Source organism: Rhinatrema bivittatum, chromosome 3 (genome assembly GCF_901001135.1).
Source record: "Rhinatrema bivittatum chromosome 3, aRhiBiv1.1, whole genome shotgun sequence".
Lineage (NCBI taxonomy): Eukaryota > Metazoa > Chordata > Amphibia > Gymnophiona > Rhinatrematidae > Rhinatrema > Rhinatrema bivittatum.
This window is the reverse complement of record NC_042617.1, coordinates 535334486-535352613: the sequence shown is the minus strand read 5'-3', so window position 1 is coordinate 535352613 and position 18128 is coordinate 535334486. Positions and strand designations below refer to the sequence as shown.

The following is an 18128-nucleotide window of genomic DNA, read 5'->3' as shown; positions in this document are numbered from 1 at the left end:
AACACCTACTCACTCTAAAGCGAGAATGTGTAGAAAAAGATCCTTTTCTCCCTTTTGGCTTATCCTCAGGCAATCTATGCCCTTTATTCTCTCCCAGATGTTTCATAATCTCCTCCTCCCCAAAGAGCAGTTTCCCTTTAAAAGGCAAAGTTCCTAACAGACTTGGACCAAATATCAGCCGACCAGTTCTGTAACCAAAGGAGTCATCTGGCCAAGACCACTGATATCATAGTTCTGGAAGAATTTCTGATGAAGTCATATAATGCATCTGCTCCATAGGCCACCACAGCCTCTAGCCGCTCCACTTGCTTCGCCTCTAATGCAGACATCGCTTTTTCAGCCTGCAACTGCTGTACCCAGCATAGACCAGCCCGAAGCATAAAGCTGCTGCATACCACAGCACATATGCCTAGGGCAGATATCTCAAAAATCTTTTTGAGATGGACTTCCAGCTTTCTGTCCCGCATATCCTTTAGTGCTGCAGAACCAGCCACAAGAATGGTTGTCTTCTTAGTGACGCAAGACCCTGAGGCATCCACCTATGGAAGTCTCAACGGTTCAAGACTGTCCTCTGGCAATGGATATAACTTATCCATTGCTCTACCAATCTTCAAACCGGTCTCTGAAGTATCCCACTCCCTGACCACTCCCTGACCACTAACTTATCATCTGCTTTATGGAAGGGAAAGCTTTTGCTGGACCTCTTAAGCCATCCATGACTGGATCCACATCTTCCTGATCAGATTCTTCTTGCGGAAACTTTAATCCCCAGGTCTTTAAGGACACAGGACCCTTATATAGCTCTGTCCTTTCACTGCCAGGAGTAGACAGCTGGTGGTGTCATGGACCACAGCTCATCCCTGTGCAAAAGATGAACCACCTTCAGATCATCCCTCTCCAAAAGTCAGGGCTTATCCCAGCTCCTCTTCCAAATCCTGCCCTGCCGAACCCTTGTTGCATCATTCACCCGCGAAACCCTGGATATCTTCTTGGGCTGTGGACATACTGACCCCTCCTGACTGGCAACATGCTGCCCCGCGGCTTTTCTGGCCAGGTAAGCCTTGTGCATCAAAAGGACAAAGTTGGATGAGAAGGTTATAGAATCATAAGATTCCTCCCCCAGGAGGTCCTCATCCTCACCCGACTGTGCCCCCTGGGCAACCCGGCTGTCCGAGCAGCCAGGACAGTGGTGGAGGGAGATCTCCCCCCCTCCTGTAGCATCTGCAACTGAAGTCAAAATGGCTGTCGTTCCTGTGCTAACTGGGAAGGGGTCCACTGCTTCACCCAATGCCCCTAAGAGCCTTCCAAGGCCCTTGCTGCTTCCCCAACACCATTGCAGTCGTTCCCGAGCTGCCCTCTGCCCTAGAAAGGCAGTGGAAACAGAAGCTGGCATGGGACAGTCACGCACGCGCACATCACTGCACATGGTGCGTTTACTGCCACTACCATGATTTCAGACTGCCAGGACCACGTATGCAGTCAGCCGCCAAGAAGCCTCCAGATAATACCACGAGAGCCGTTGCAGCCGAGCCCCAGCAAGGCTGACCTCTGTTCTCCTCCCCGGGTCGACCGACAAAAAAAAAGAAACATTTTCTTTTTTTTAAACTTTAAAGAACAAACAAAACCTACTTTCCTTTAAGGAGAAGGTGGTCAGCAGGCTCTGCAAGTCCTCGTGAGGGAGAGGGAACTGGCCCCACCAGCTGTCTACTCCTGGCGGTGAAAGGACAGAGCTATATAAGGGTCCCCAACTCCCTGCTGATCCACCTCTATACTATGATGTACCACCAGGACCTGCCAACCTCCTGGGAGGAAATATTCAAACAAACAATCTTTTCTTCTCTATTTTTTTTTTAATCTAAAACTTAATTTCCAGGCTGCAGGTTTTGCACCTCTACATTCTGCTGGAGACAGAGAAATACTGAAGGACTGCAGGAGGCACACCAGGTTGTGGTGGCAGTATCAGCAAAACTTTCTCTGTCTCCATCTGCTGGAAGGTAGGCAAAACCCAGGAGTCTGGACTGATCTGGGTATGAACAGGAATTGCCATCCTGCTCATTAAAACACTGCAATTGAACAAAAACAAGAACCAGAGCATTCAGAGTGGTCCCTATCTGCAAAGCATAATTGACTACCTGATCTTTTGATACCGCTTAAAATCATGACTCTAACCAGCAGACATACACCACCAAAATCCATGACAACATATTTAAAATCTGATGTCTAACTTTGAAATATTTGCACTTTGGACAGCTCCAATATTTAATAATGGGAGTAGGTAATGTTCGTTTTTAGTAGGGGATGATAACACTGTTGTGTATTTATGTGCTCCTTTTTTTATTCTTCTTCTGGAAGGACCATAATGGACAGAAATGTATTGATAATGCATATGGAGGTCTTTTCCCATTTATTACATAAGAACATAACATATGCCATACTGGGTCAGACCAATGGTCCATCAGGCCCAGTATCCTGTCTCCAACAGTGGCCAATCCAAGTCACAAGTACCTGGCAAGTATTAGATGATAATGTTCAGTTATTGGTTGTGTGTTATGGCATTTTGTATTTTTATTTTATTTGTGTTTTTCTATACCGGCATTCACGGCAGTTCGTATCATGTCGGTTTACATAAAACAAGGGGTGAGCAATACATTATAACGTACATAGCTAAAACGTAAGAGTATACATTACAAAAGTATAACAAGTGCGTAGAAGAAAAAGTTACAATAAAACAGGGGTTATTCTAACTGGGATTAGAGTTAGAGGAGAGATAAAAAGTTTAACAAGAAGTAAAACATTGTAGTGATTGGTTGGTATTGTCTGTTTCAGTTTAATAGAAGATGCTCAGTGTTGCTGCATTTGATGGAAGTGAATCATTAAGGGTCCGGAAATGCTTTCATGAACAGCCATGTTTTAAGTCTCTTCCTGAAGGTTGGAAGACATGGTTCCTGTCGTAATTCTAAGGGGATTGAGTTCCATAGTGGGGGACCTGCTGTGGAGAAGGCCCGATCTCTCAATGTTATATGTTGGGTGGTATTGTTGTGAGGTACTTGTAGATATTCTCTATATGCTTCTCTGATGGGTCTGTTGGAGGAATGTTTTTTGAGAGCTATTTGTAGATGGAGTGGAGCCAGTCCATGGATATTTTTGTAGATTGTGGTGAGGGACTTATGAATTATTCTGTAGTGGATTGGTAACCAGTGAAGGTCTTTGAGGACTGGTGTAATGTGATCTCTTCTCCTTTTGTTTGTTAGAATTCTTGCTGCCGTGTTCTGTATCATTTGGAGAGGTTTGGTGTGGGATGATGGGAGGCCTAGAAGGATAGAGTTGCAGTAATCAATTTTCGCAAATATTATTGCTTGGAGCACTGTTCTATAATCATGGAAATGAAATAGGGGTTTTATTCTTTTTAATACGTGCAGTTTGTGGAAGCAGTCTTTGGTTGTTTGGTTGATAAACGATTTTAAATTTAGCCGGTTGTCTATAGAAACTCCTAAATCTCTTACTTTTGAGATTTGCAAGTTGGCTGGCGGGTTTGTAGTGATTTTGCAATTATCTGGAGAGAGATTAGCATGAATTCGCTTTTGATTGGTTTAGAATAAGATTTAAGCTGGATAAGAGATCGTTAATTTCTTGAAAACAGTTTTCCCAAAGTTCTAGAGCTTTAGTGATGGATTCTTTGATGGGGATCACAATCTGGACATCGTCGGCGAATATGAAGTGTTTTAGGTTCAATTTGTTTAGCAGTTGGCAAAGCGGGAGAAGGTATAAGTTGAAAAGTGTTGGTGAGAGAGAGGAACCCTGAGGAACTCCTTGTGAAGATGGGTATCTGGGGGATTCTTTGTTGTGGATTTTAACTTTGAAACCTCTGTTTTCTAAGAATGTCTTGAACCATGTTAGTGCTGATCCTGCAATACCGATGTTCGCCAGTTGCTTTAGTAATATGGCGTGGTTAACAGTATCGAAAGCTGCCAATAGATCCAATAAAATCAGTAGGAAGGCCTGTCCTTTGTCGAGGCCCAGTATAATGTAGTCAGTCAGTGAGATTAGAAGGGATTCTGTGCTTGAAGCTTTTCTGAAACCGAATTGAGTAGGGAATAGAATTTTGTGTTCTTCTATGTATTCAGATAGTTGTGTGTTAACTAGTTTCTCCATCACCTTGGCAATGAAAGGCAGATTGGAGATTGGACGGAAGTTGTTAGGATCTTTGGGGTCCAAGTTAGGCTTCTTGAGGAGCGGTTTAATGGATGCTAGTTTGAGGTCGTCTGGATAGAAACCCTGGGTGAATGAGCAGTTTATGATGTCCGCTAGGGTTTTGGTTATGGTGTCCGGGATTAGCAGTAGTAGTTTAGATGGGATCTGGTCTAGTGGATGAGATGAGGGTTTCATTTTCTTAAGAAGTGTTTGGATCTCTGAGGAAGTGGTGAGTTCAAGAGACTGGAGGGAGATGTCTTTATTATGGAGTGCATAATTGCTGGCTGGTGTGCCTGTATTAGGCTTTAATTGTGTTAGCAGGTTTGTGATTTTCTTACTGAAGAAGAATGCCAGCTCATCAGCTTTTGTTTGAGCTTGGTTAGGTGGTATGTCAGGAAGGTTGGCCTGAGTTAGATTGGAGACAAATGTGAATAGCGCTTTGGAGTCGAATATGATGTCATGAATCTTATGTGCGTAGAAGTCCCTTTTTGTTTTTAAAGTGGAGCTCTTGTATGATTGGAGGGCGAGTTTGTATGTAGAAAGTGTAAAGGGGGAAGGGGCTTTACGCCATTTACTTTCTTTTTGACGCAGGTTAAGTTTGAGGTTTTTAAGTTCGTTAGTAAACCATGGCTGTCTTTTTGACTCGCCTTGTTTGACTTTTTTTGTTGTCCACGGACAAAGTTTGTTTGCCACAGTTTCTGTTATAGTAGACCAGGAATTTATGGCTGCATTAGGTGATGCGACGTCTATGTGTGAGAGTTCCGTGATTAGATGATTGCTGAGTTCATCTGAGGCGCATACTTTTCTGTAGAGAAATGAGTGTTGAGGAGAGGGTTTATTGCTCGTTTGGGTCATTGAGAAGGTGGTGGAGATTAAAGAGTGGTCTGACCAGGGAACGTTTTTGCAAGTGGGTTGTACTGAATGTGTTATACCTGAGTTCACAAAGATAAGGTCCAGTATGTGACCTGCCTTGTGGGTAGGTTCATTGATTATTTGTTTGAATCCCATTGCAGACATGGCTGTAAGAATGGTTTTGCAGCTGGTAGAGAGTGTGGTGTTATCAACGTGCAAGTTGAAATCTCCTAGTATTATCGTTGGGGAGTCTGGTTTTAGATAAGATGCTAAGATTTCTAGGAAGGGTGATGGATCCGCTTCTAGAAGTCCTGGGGGGGCATATACTAGAAGGATTTGTAGAGAGTCTGATTTGAAAAGACCTGTTTCCAATTTAGAGTCAGATTTGATTGGGTGATGAGAGAATCTGAGTTCTTTCTTTGCTGCTAGGAGAATGCCCCCACCCCTTTTTTTCTGTCGTGGGATCGAGAAAAAGTCGTAGGTCTGAGTTGGTAGTTGATTAATTAAAGCTATATCTGTAGATTTAAACCACGTTTCTGTTATAGCACAGAGGTCTGGGTTTGCATCTAGGAGAAGGTCATTTAAAATCAGAGATTTCTTGGATAGTGATTGAGCATTAAATAATATCAGTGAAAAAAGAGTGAATCCTAGAAGTTGTGTGATTGGAGTAATCATGATAGGGATAAGGGATTTGTAGGTGCGTTGATTGTAGAGTATGTTTGGTTTTCCTGTGAGTAGCGTTCGATGATGGAGAATCGGTATTGGGAGACCGTGGCACATTTTTTGCATTGTTAGGAGCTAGCTGAGTTGTCAGCGATGAAGCGACTGGATGTCAGATCAGTAGCTGAGTTGTTTAATTGTATGTTTGTTTAATTGTAATGTAATTTGTTTAATTGTATGTTTGTTTAATTGTATGTTTTATTTGTTTAATTGTATGTTTTTATTTGTTTAATTGTATGTTTGTTTAATTGTATGTTTGTTTAATTGTAATGTAATTTGTTTAATTGTATGTTTATGTGCGTTAGTTTTGTATGGAGATGTTTGTATGTTATGATTTTACTATTTTATGTCAGTATTTTATTTGTATTTTAAGCATGTTATACTGATTGGAAACTGCTTTGATTTATTGAGAAAGGCAGTATATCAGATTTTATTAAAATTAAATTACTAATTGGAATTTTGCCCCAGTCAGAGCATTAGAGAAAGAGCAGCTTCAATAGCTGGACTCACCTATGGAACTCACTACCTGAAATCCTAAGGTTACAAAATGACACTAAACTATTCAAAAAAAACTCAAAATGTGGCTATTTCAACAAACTTACAAAGAAGGCATTGGTTAATTAACTCTTCACAATCAATTAAATCACAGGATTCATAAATACCCCGGTCCCCACTCCCAAAATTAGAACCACGCACCCTCCGGATTCACTGATCTACATTGTCACGTCACGATATGAACCCTTTTTCACCTAAAGTTTGAACAAGTTACTACTTTCACCTAAATGTCAGATAAGTATATATTATCAATGTATAACATTAACTTAGAGTTACCATTACTACTAGTAAAGTTAAATGTCATCATGTCTCCTTGTTTCCACTAGTAAAGTTAAAAGTTACCATACGACCATTAGTATAGATTAATATTAAAGTGTATCTGTTAAGATTTTATATCAATGTTATGACCTTTAATGTAAGAAGTTGTTATATCTGTAAACCAGAGTGAAGGCTTGTACCAAACTTTGGTATATAAAAACACACAAATAAATAAATAAATAATCTGAACATTATCATCTAATAAATGAGAAAGACCTTCATACATTATAATGTTCAAACTAAAGAACAAGGAAACTGGTATGCAGCACCATTTATTTGGCTAACAGGGTCATTCATCAAAATGCGTTATGGTGTTAACGCACACATATGAATAATGCATGGCACAAATGCAAATTTTTGGAGGGGTGGGATCAGGGAGAAGTTTGGGCGGGATTCAGTTAAATGAGGAACAATATCGTATGATTTTAATGCCGGAAATAACTACACCTTTTTTCCTGGCATTAGGCTGTGCGATATGTCCGAAATGGCCATAACACAATTCGTGATAAATTTTTTAAATTGCATTTTGGCCATTTCTAGGCGAGAGAGGAGAGGGAGAGAGAAAGAGCCAGCCTCTGGAGAGGGCCTCACTGTGTGCACCTATTTATATCTCCATAGGAGGGCCATCTAATAGGTCGAGGTGAGGTGTCGGTGGTGGTTTAGGGGCCAGTTTCGCATGTAGAGTGGTAATGATTCATGCTTGTCAATATAGAGCTTAAACCATGCGAAGAAGTCTTTCTCCCTATCCAAAATAGAGAAGTATTTAATTGAAATATGAAATAGTCAAGGGCCCTGCTCAACTGAGGGAGTGAGAACTAGTCTTTCACCTCAGGAGCTCCATCGATCTTTCCCTCTTTGGCCAATGCCTGAGTCCATAGCCGGGGATGCTAGTTTATCATCTGCTGGAGACAGAGTAAACTGGTAGGCTGGCACCAGCATGCAGATATGAGCGATCAGCAAGTCTTTTGATCTGTTTCTCCATCTGCTGGTTGGCGTGCATAACTCGTTCATCTGGACTGGTCTGACTGGATGAAGAGGAAAGCAGACTTGCTTACCTGTAACAGGTATTCTCAGAAGACAGCAGGATGCTAGTCCTCACAAATGGGCGACATCATCAGAAGGAGCCTGATGCGGAAAACATATCAAAGTTTTTAGAAACTTTAACTAGGCACACTAAGTGTGCCCAGCATGCCCTATACCACGTGTCCATATGGGGGGTCCTTCTTCAGTTTCGTAAAATAGAATTACTGTTAAAATAAAATACAATACAATAAATTAACAGGAGAAACCCAACTCCGTGGAGTGGTGGGCGAGTTTTGTGAGGATTAACAGCTTGCTGCCTTCGGAGAATACCTGCTAAATGTAAGCAACTCTGCTTTCTCAGAAGACAAGCAGGATGGTAGCCCTTACACATGGATGAATCCCTAGCTGGAGGCTGCTCCCCAACACAAAAAGGGGATCGACAGACACCCAACCAGGTACCAATGGGCACAAGAACACCAGTGCTGTCAGTAACAGAGGGGGAGACAGTCTGAACCCAAACAACGGTCTCTGAGTTGGATTCTCCACCTCAACAGGTTCTGGAGGACAGACTAGCCGAACCTTCTGTTGCATTGGCCAACCCTAAACAGACAGTAATGTGATGTGAATGTGTGGCGAAAACTCCATGTAGCAGCCTTGCAGCTCTTCTCCACAGGAATTGCTTGCAAGTGGGCCACCGATGCTGCCATGGCTCTGACAGAATGGGCCTTGACATGACCCTCAAGATGTAGTCCAACCTGGGCATAAAAGGAGGAGACACAACCTGCTGGCCAACTGGATAGTGTATGTTTGGCAACGGAAACGCCCAACCTAGTCTTATCAAAAGAACAAAAATTTGAGTGGACTGTCTATGGGCTTCTGTCCCCTCCAGATAGAAGGCTAAGGCTCGCTTGCAGTCCAAACTGTGCAGTGCTCGTTCACCTTGGTGTGATGGGGCTTGGGAAAGAATACTGGCAGGACGATTGACTGATTAAGATGGAACTCCATCATCACCTTAGGCAGGAACTTAGGGTGCATACACAAGACCACCTTGTCATGATAAAACTTAGTGTAAGAAGGATAAGTCACAATGGCTTGGAGTTCACTGAACCTGCGTGCTGAAGTGACCACCACCAAAAATATGACCTTCCAGATCAGGTACTTCAGGTCACAGGTGAGCAGCGGCTCAAAAGGAGCTTTCATCAGCTGAGCTAACACCATATTGAGGTCCCAAGACACAGCGGGAGGCCTAGGGGAGGCTTCAGTTGAAGTAGGCCCCCACATGAAGTGTACAATTATAGCGCTGTATGAAGATGGGAGTACCATTTACACCTTTTAGAGGCTGTTTTTTAAGCCAGCCTCTGAAAGGTGTAGAAGATAATCAAGTAGTTTTTGTGTGGGGCAGGAGAACGGACCTAGGGCGTTCTGCTCACACCACATGGAAAACTTCCTCCACTTCAGTCCGTAGGACTTTCTAGTGGAAAGCATTCTAGAATCCACCAGGACCCTAGACACATTCTCTGAAAGATCAAGCAGCTGCAGGATTAACCTCTCAACATCCAGACTGTAAACTACAGGGCCTGGATTTTGGGATGCCGCAGCCTGCCTTGATCTTGCGTGATGAGATCTGGGGAAGTTCCCAGACTGATCGGTTTCCGGATAGACAACTTCCGCAGAAGTGGAAACCAGACCTGTCTCGGCCAAAGATGGGCTATGAAGATCATAGTTCCTCTGTCCTCATGAAGCTTCAAGAGAGCCTTCGCCACTAAAGGAATCGGAGGATATGCATTCAGAAGACCCTTGCCCCAATGACAGCCCAGGGCATCTGAGACTGGTTTGCTGTCTGACCTGGACAGGGAGCAGGACCGAGGCACCTTCCTGTTGCAGGGGGACACGAACAGATCTACATCCTGGCTCCCCTAGAGGCAGAATATCTGATTTCCTACCCCCTGGTCCAGGGACCACTCGTGGCATCTGAAGACGCGACTCAGCCTGTTCACCATCATGTTCTTCGACCCAGCCAGGTACACAGCCCTGAGCACCATCCCGTGAGACTGGGCCCATGACCAGATCTGGACCACTACCTGAAACATGAGGTGTGATCCCATGCCCCCCTGCCTGCTGACATACCAAATAGCTACTTGGTTGTCGGTCTGGATCAGGACAATTTTGTTGGATAGCCAAACTCTGAAACCCCATAGTGCGTACCTGATCACCCAGAGTTCCAGGAAATTGATTTAAGAATGTTCCTGAGTGGACCACATACCGTGGGTGCTGAGCCCATCTACATAAGCTCCCCACCCCAAGGTGGATGCATCCATGGTTAACACAATTTGAGTTGGGAGACTCTGAAAGGAAATCTCCCATTTCAGATTGTAGAGTACCCGCCACCAGGACAAGGAGTCCCTGAGAGTCAAGGTGACTCAGATGCAATCCTGGAGGTTCTGAGTGGCCTGAGGCCACTGTAACTTCAGGGTCCATTGGGCTCTGTGCATGTGTAAGCGTGCCAAGGGAGTGACATGAATGGTGGCGGTCATGAGGCCCAACAGCTTCAACATGTGACAGGCTGATACCCCTGGCTCTGTTGAATGTCTGCCGCAATAGTCGCCAAGGCAATGGCCCTCTGGTGCGGCAGAAAGGCCTTGGCTGAGTTGTGTCTAGCAGGGCTCCTATGAAGTCCAATTGAGATGATGGGCTGAGGTGGGACTTTGGGTAGTTGAGAACAAATCCTAGTGATTGTAACAACTGAATGGTCAAGCGCATGGACTTGATGGCCCCTGCCTGAGATGTGCTCTTGACCAGCCAATCATCAAATACGGAAAACATGCACTCCCAATCTGCGGAGGTATGCTGCCACCACTGCCAGGCATTTCGTGAAGACCCGTGGGGAGGATGCGAGCCTGAATGGCAACACGTGGTACTGGAAGTGCTATTTCCCAACATGAATATGAGATACTTCCTGTAAGCTGGGAAGATCTAGATATGGGTGTAAGAATTCTTTAGGTTGAGGGAGCATAGCCAGGCCCCTTTCTGCAAAAGGGGGATCAAGATGCCCAGGGAAACCATCTTTCATTTTTCTTTCTTTCTTTTTTAGAAGTTTATTCAAGGCCCTCAGGTCTAGGATGGGAAGGTGTCCTCCTGTTCTCTTTGGACTCAGAAAGCAGCTGGCATAGAATCCCCGCCCTCTTTGCCCTGGTGGTACAGGCTTGTCCAATCTGGCCATTAAGAGGGAGGAGAGCTCCGTTCATAGTACCTCCTGATGCACTACCGGCACCCAAAATGAGCACAGAGGGCAATTTGGCAGGACACCCAATAGATTTAATTAGTATCCCTGGTGGACGATGGATAAAACCCACTGGTCAGAGGTTACACTGGGCCACTGGTTCACAAAGAACTGCAGCCTGCCCCTGACCGGAGGGGCCATTGTCCCAGGTACAGGCCACTGGCTTACATTCCCTACAGCCTGGTCAATCACCCATCCCCAAAGTTGACTGAGGAACTGGCTAGGGCTTGGGAGCTCTCTGCTGCCTGGGACAGCCACGGGAGCTCTGATGGTGTGGACGGTATTGAGGAGGCGGAGTATAGTACTTCCTTTGGTGAAAGAAAGACTTCCTGGGCCCCAGCCTCGACAGCCTCCTAGAAGAGGAGGATGGGTTTGGAGTACTGACAGAGAGTTGTTGGAGAGTTTTATGATGGTCCCAGAGTTGGGCCACAGCATCCTTCAACCGATCTTCAAAGAGATTCCCTCCAGTACCCTGCACATCAGCAAGACTTTCCTGTACTTCTGGTCAGAGAGCCAAGGCCCGCAGCCATGCCATTCTGCAGGTGCCGATTCCTGCTGCAGAGACTCTTGATGCTGTCTCGAAAACATCGTAGGTTGCACGGACCTCATGTTTTTCTGCACTCCAGACCCTTGTTCATCAGCGACATGAGGGTGTCTTGCTGCTGTTGAGGCAGCTGCTCAGTCACCTGCTTCCAGATGTCCACAAGTATTGTCTCATATAGAGCTAGTAGGCAATGCGGTCAATAAGCATGGCATCTTGGAACACCTTCCTCCCAAGAGCATCCCTCACTGTTGTCCTTCCCCATTCCTTCGCCAAAGAATGAGTCTGAGACTGCGTGACCCTCTTGAGGGTGGACTCAACCACCACTGACTGAATGGGCAGCTGACATTTACTGAATCAGGCAGCCTTCTGGACAAGGTAAACCTCACCCGCCTTATTAACAGGAGGCACTGTGAGGGGGTGTTCCCAAATCCTCAGCAGCAACTCCTTAAGGATCTTGTGTACTGGGACTGCCACAATCTCCTTAGGAGGCTCCATGAATTGAAGGATCTCAGGCATTTTGTGTTTGGCATCTTCTTCAGTTAAAAGCTGGAATGGGATGGCCTCTGCCATCAACCTCACAAAACCTATGACAGGTAGGGCCTCAGGCGGAAACCTCCTTAGCTCATCTGGAGGAGAAGGGTCTGACAGGAGACCATCCGAGTCCTCGTCGGAGGACTCCATTTGATCATCCCCCCAGGGGTCATAGGGACCCTCAACCTCATTCTACATATCAGGGGATGGTGCTCTAGCTGCTCAGCCTACGTTCAGAGATGCAGGCACTGATGGAACTGGACAGGGGGACTATAGGTCTCAGCGTCTCCACCAGCCTTGGCGGAGCTTCCTCATCGGAGAAACCAGAGACAACTACTGTATCAGTAGGGGAGGCCTTGGTGCCGTCCCGGGAACCAACGCCAGCTGGGTCGGTAATGCACCGATAAGCATATTGAGCTTCTCAAGAAGCAGTATGAGGATGGGCAGCACTGGCTCTAGTGCCACAGGAGCCAGTGCTTCCGCTCCACTGCCAGCTAGACTTGATGCTCCAGCTCCTCCTCGAACATTGCCTATGCCAACACTGACTGGGAGGAAGGAGGGGGTGACCAGATCTTTCTTGGACCCGCGAGGGGGGATCGGCAACTAGCACCAAGACTAGTAGAGACCATCACGGACCCTTGGCATAGATGGAGGATGTGAACTCCTTGCCACGGGGTCGCTTCAGGAACATTGCGGCAAAAGCCAATGCATCCCCGTACCCAGCACCATACATCAACGGGGAACAATGCTGATGCTTCTTAGTCTTCCCTCAATGCTTAGCCCTGTCCTTCTCCGGTACCAAGGCCAAGGACGACGAATCCGGCTTTCTTGGACCAGAGGAGATTGACAACAGTTGATCTCCAGCGCCCCTATCCACCGGCGACCTCGACAGAACGGACAGTCCCACTGATGTCGATGGCATGGTGTCCATCAGTGCAGCTCAGGGGTCCTTTGATGCCGGTGTCGCCGATGCTTATGGCTTGGCATCTTCAACCCGAAGAGCTAACCCATCTTATCGAGTTGAAGACAATGTCCCTTTGGGGTCATCTGGGCGCATAAGCGGTAACCCCAGACGTCATGCGATGCCCCCAGGCAGAAGATAATTTAATGTAAATATCTTTATCTAATGTTATCCTCTCCCTTTCTTCTCTACTCCCAGTTCTAGTACCTTGTTATTTGTAACTGCTTCCTCCTCACTAATAGGTTACTCATTTGTTCTTTGTACACCCCTGTTCTATGTAAACCGGCATGATGTGATTGTATCATGAATGCCGGTATATAAAAATTTTAAATAAATAAATAAATAAAATCATGGATTGGTAATTGACATGATCCTTGGGCATTGGGGCATCATCGAAAACAAAAAGAGAAGAACAGAACAATGGCGGCAGGCCCCGAGGCACCACTACCACAGGGGGAACCGACCATGAAAGAAAACTTACCTGAACGCCGAAAACCCTGATTGGGGACACTATGGGGAGGCACAGAGAGGGACCCGGCAAAGGACCTGAAGCAAATGAACACGAAAAACCGCAAAAAAATGAAGTTTTCCACAAGGCAAAAGCCAAGTTTTTTTAGAGCTCAATCACACCGCGAGGCTCACAGCTCCGTGGAAAAAGAGACACTGAAGAGGGACCCCGCGTGGACCCATGGTATAGGGCATGCTGGCCCTGCTCAATGTGCCTAGTCAAAGTTTCTAGAATCTTTGACATAAGTTTTCCGCAATGATCTCCTTCTGATGTCACCCATGTGTAAGGACTACCATCCTGCTTGTCCTCAGAAAAGAGCAGGTTCTCTGCTGTTAGCAGTAGAAGGGTCCACCCAGCTGCAGCTACACTTCTTCTTCCTCCTCCTCCTCATGGCCAGGTAGAAAAAATGATTTTTAAGCAAAGAGTTTTAAAAAATGAGAATTTCACTCATCATCATATAAGAGCATAAAGTAGATTGGTCAAGTTCTGGGTTTGTGTGTTAACTGTTATCGGTGTGCACGCCTCAAACCTGCACGTGTCTGCGTGCATGTGTGCCATTATGATGGTGTGTAAACCTCGACCCAGGTGTGCATGTTACCTGATAATGGTGTGCATGCCTCGGACCTGGGGGGTACTCTGCAGGACACTCAAGGTCTTCGGTAATGGTTGGCCCTGATGGGCTGATGCCAGAGCAGCTCTGCAGGCAATGAAAGGCGTATCAGCATAAGAGGCAGGGGAAAAACCCATCCAAGCACACATATTCAGATGCGCTCACTGAGAACACACATGTACAGTCATTCACGTGAATGCACATGCATGTACCCTGTGAACACGTGCACACACCTATGTATGTACACATAGATGCACACATATTTACAGTGTATGCAAATGTGTAAACATACTTGTGTGAAGTGCACACACACCTCTCTCAGCTAAGCAAAATTACTCCAGTTTGTTGTTTCTGCATGCAAAGCATTAGTCTCTCCCCCACCCCACAACACATATACAGCCAACAGGCATCTGCAATGCTCTCAATTTGTTTCTAACTATAGGAGGAAGTCTGGGGACACTGAGAAAGGGGAGAAGGAAGAAGCCTGACTGAACGTAAGTCTCCTTGTTCACTTTTGTGCCGAGGACCACGCGGGCAAGAGAGAGGAGGAAAGGAAGAATTTGGAAGACTCTAGGGCCAAGTGCTCTCGTAAATGCATCCCATCCCTCCTTAAGGCTATTGCAAGTGCATTTCAGGAGAGCATGTTACTTGAATAATATTTCCCATAGGCGTGTGCATTATTATTATCATTAAACAGTTGTTTTAATGTATGCATGTTTCTGAACTATTACACTTGTGCAATATGCTGGGCTCTTGTTTAGATTAAAAGTGCTATATAAACATATCGGGGCTAATTTCTGTTTATTATAATTACTAGCCTGGAGACTGCTGGCCTGTTGACTTTTAAGTAGATGAATATAACATGACTATGGATGATAAAAGTCAATATATACAGGGTGGCCCATGGAAAAGTAGCCTGCTTGCATGGCACTGGTATTGGAGGCGGGCTACTTTTCCATGGGTCACTCTGTATAAAAAGAAGTAAGAGTTTGTGTGTGTGTGTCTGTGTGTCAGTGTGCATAGGAAGAGCCCACTAATGGTTACAGCAATGGGCTAGGAACCAAGGCTCAAATCTCACTTCTCCCTCTGATGCTTCCTGCCACCCTGGAAAAGTCACTTTTTCTCCTGGTGCCTCCGGAACCCATTTAGGCATTTTTCCAATAGACACAAAATAGGAGAAATTCTTTAGTAAATGACCCCATTAGATTATAAGCTCTTTTGGCAAGGACTTATCGTATCGGAATATTCATTATCACTGTATAGCGCTGTGATGTCCAGCAGTGAAATAAAGATAACAAGTATTGCTATCGTTAGTGTACGCACAGGTGTGTGTTTGCGCGTCAGCATTCGTCTATGTTTAGGTTTCCAGCTGACTGTTTCGTACTCGGTCTTTCCATGATAAGAGAATATAATGCTCAGAATGTCAGTTGAAAATGTGGCCTCAGCAGAAAAATGTTTACTGAACTCATGCCAAAACAATACAGAACACATCCCGAGCTTCAGATTCCAGATTTACAAGTAAAATGAGCAACCTTTTTTGTTTTTTTAATGGTAGGTTTAACACCCCCCCCCCCCCCCGGTTTGGCCACGGTCTAAACAGTTTTGTGTCCCCAGTGGGTAAGGTAACAGGGCATTAACCATCTTCCCATATTATGCTGGTTTTCAATCAAAAGGCTAAGAAAGGACAGACCTCAGCTCATGGTTCAGATCTTACATTTGATCTTAGCTAAACAGGTCAAGAAGCAATCATGTATATTACAAGCGTGTGCTATAGCTGTGTATCCCAACCAGTGTGGCTTCAGAGCTGATCAGGTGTACCACAGAAATCCACCACTGCCTGATGCACTGCTCTCAGCACCTCACAGGAAGAAGAGTCACCAGCTGTGGCTCTTAAACACACAGGAGCTCCTTTTTCTGAGAATACATGAGCAATCATGCATGCCTTATCTTCCTAGCTACAGTATGAGCCCCAGAATGTGATAAGTAATGGGCAGCTTGCAAGGCATGGATAGCCAGGCCCTTCTTTGTATGGCACGCACATGGCACGCACAGTGCACACAGCACCTCCTCATTTTCCCCTTCTGACCTTCCTCCTTTGAGTCCTTCCAGCTTCTGTCTTATCCGCAGGCTGAGTGAGACAGGGAGAGCGTGCACTAAGCACTGGATGTGACTCATTCTGAATGTTGAGAGCAGCAGCAGTACAATATGTGGTAGCTAAAGCAACTAACCGAGCTAGCTGCTTGCTTCACATCAAGGAACTGTCCCATTGTGATGAGTTCATCTGTGCGTTTGCCCTCCCTCTCCCTTTGTTTTAAAATTTGGAAGACAGACTGAACATACGAGTCCTCTCCATGTCCGCACTGTCTGCCCTGTGGAGGCTGGTGTGCCTTGGGCTTGAAAAGACTGTGAAACACTGGGTTATGGAGCAGTATATTCCATGCCTTGTGAAAACAGGAAAAGCTAGGAAGCAACAGCAAGCAGCCTTCTCCAAACTCAGAGGAGAAATGTCCCCAGGATTCTGAAGGATCCCTTAGTTAATGGAGCTGGCAGACATTCATTGTTGAGGTCTTCTGGAATAAAGGCTGCCTGAGAACCACCAATATGAAATGTGGCACGAACAATTCACAACCACCACCCAAAATACCAATGACAATAATTAATTTTAAAAAATAAAATCAGATTCTAAATCTGGTTAAAGCACAGCACCGATGATCTCTGTCTTGTGCTGAGGAACCGCAGAGATGAACAGGCAGATGGCAGCAGTCTGGAAATCTCCACTGTTAAATCTGCTCTGAATGCACTCTTGCCCGAAGCTGCTCACAGCTGGACATGGATACAAACACAGTGACCCAGTGACATTTTACCAGTTCCATTGCATCAATAGGCACACAGATCACTTCAGTTTGCTACCTCCAGCCTTTGATTCCAACATTTCATCTGTAGGAGCTTTTCATGAGCCCCCAGACCCCAAAGTTCCCCTATAAAGTGGCTTCCTGGGGACAAAAGTAAAGGAAAATTGGTTCTTACCTGCTAATTTTTGTTCCTGAAGTACCACAAATCAGTCAAGATAAGTGAGTTTTGCATCCCTACCAGCAGATGGAGGCAGAGAACCAAAGACTTTGAGGCACTGCTACATAACCTACAGTCCCTCAGTATTGACCTGAACCCAAGCCAAATTAGGGATCAACCACCCCAACTATTGTGTAAATTAGGGGAAAACACTTAACCAGAACAATAGGAAACCCATAAACATAGCATAACCACCAACAGCCCAAGGGAGACAAAACAACCAAGCCATCTTTTGAAGGTTCTGAATAAGTACAACCTGACAGTTCTTCCCGGAAAGTATGACACAAAACGGACTTGTCACCCCGGTCTTGAGCAAAAAATGGGTACTTCAGAAACAAAATGGGTACTTCAGAAACAAAATGGGTACTTCAGGAATGAAAATTAGCAGGTAAGAATCAATTTTCTTTTCCTGTTTGTACCACAGATCAGTCTAGACAAGTGGGATGTACCAAAGCACCCCTACACTGGGTGGATCTGCAAAAGACCCCCACGCAAGACACTCTCTCCAAAGGACGCCGCACCCGGAGCCTGAACATCCAAATGATAATGGCGAGAAAAAGTGTGTAAAGATGACCACGTTGCCACTCTATAAATCTCCTGCAGCAACACCAACTGACACTCAGCCCAAGAAGTCGCCTGTGCCCTAGTAGAGTGCGTACGCAAACCATCCGGAATTTTCCTTCCTTTACAAATGTAGGCCGAGACAATTGCTTCCTTCAGCCAACGCACTATCGTGCCCTTGGAGACCTTGCAACCCTTTTTTGCACCTTCAAATAACACAAACAAACAAATGATCCAACCGCCGAAAACTGTTGGTGGCTTTTAAATAACGCAACAGCTCCTGATGAACATCCAAAAGATGGAGTTCCCTGGACTCCGACGATTCAGCCAACCAATTCAGGAAAGCAGGAAGCTTTACCATATGACTCAGATGGAAGGAAGAAATAACCTTATGAAGGAATGAGG

General features: G+C 45.3%; 1 protein-coding gene across 3 annotated transcripts in view; it reads right to left on the bottom strand.

Annotated features, from left to right (window-relative positions):
- The window catches only part of LOC115088247 (uridine-cytidine kinase-like 1), a 118531-nt gene that overhangs the window by 33391 nt on the left and 67012 nt on the right, over positions 1 to 18128 (bottom strand). For all 3 annotated transcript variants that reach the window (XM_029596336.1, XM_029596337.1, XM_029596338.1), the window contains exon 9: positions 14082 to 14180. In XM_029596336.1, the coding sequence (XP_029452196.1) occupies positions 14082 to 14180 (99 nt within the window). The remainder of the gene's footprint in view (positions 1 to 14081; positions 14181 to 18128) is intronic.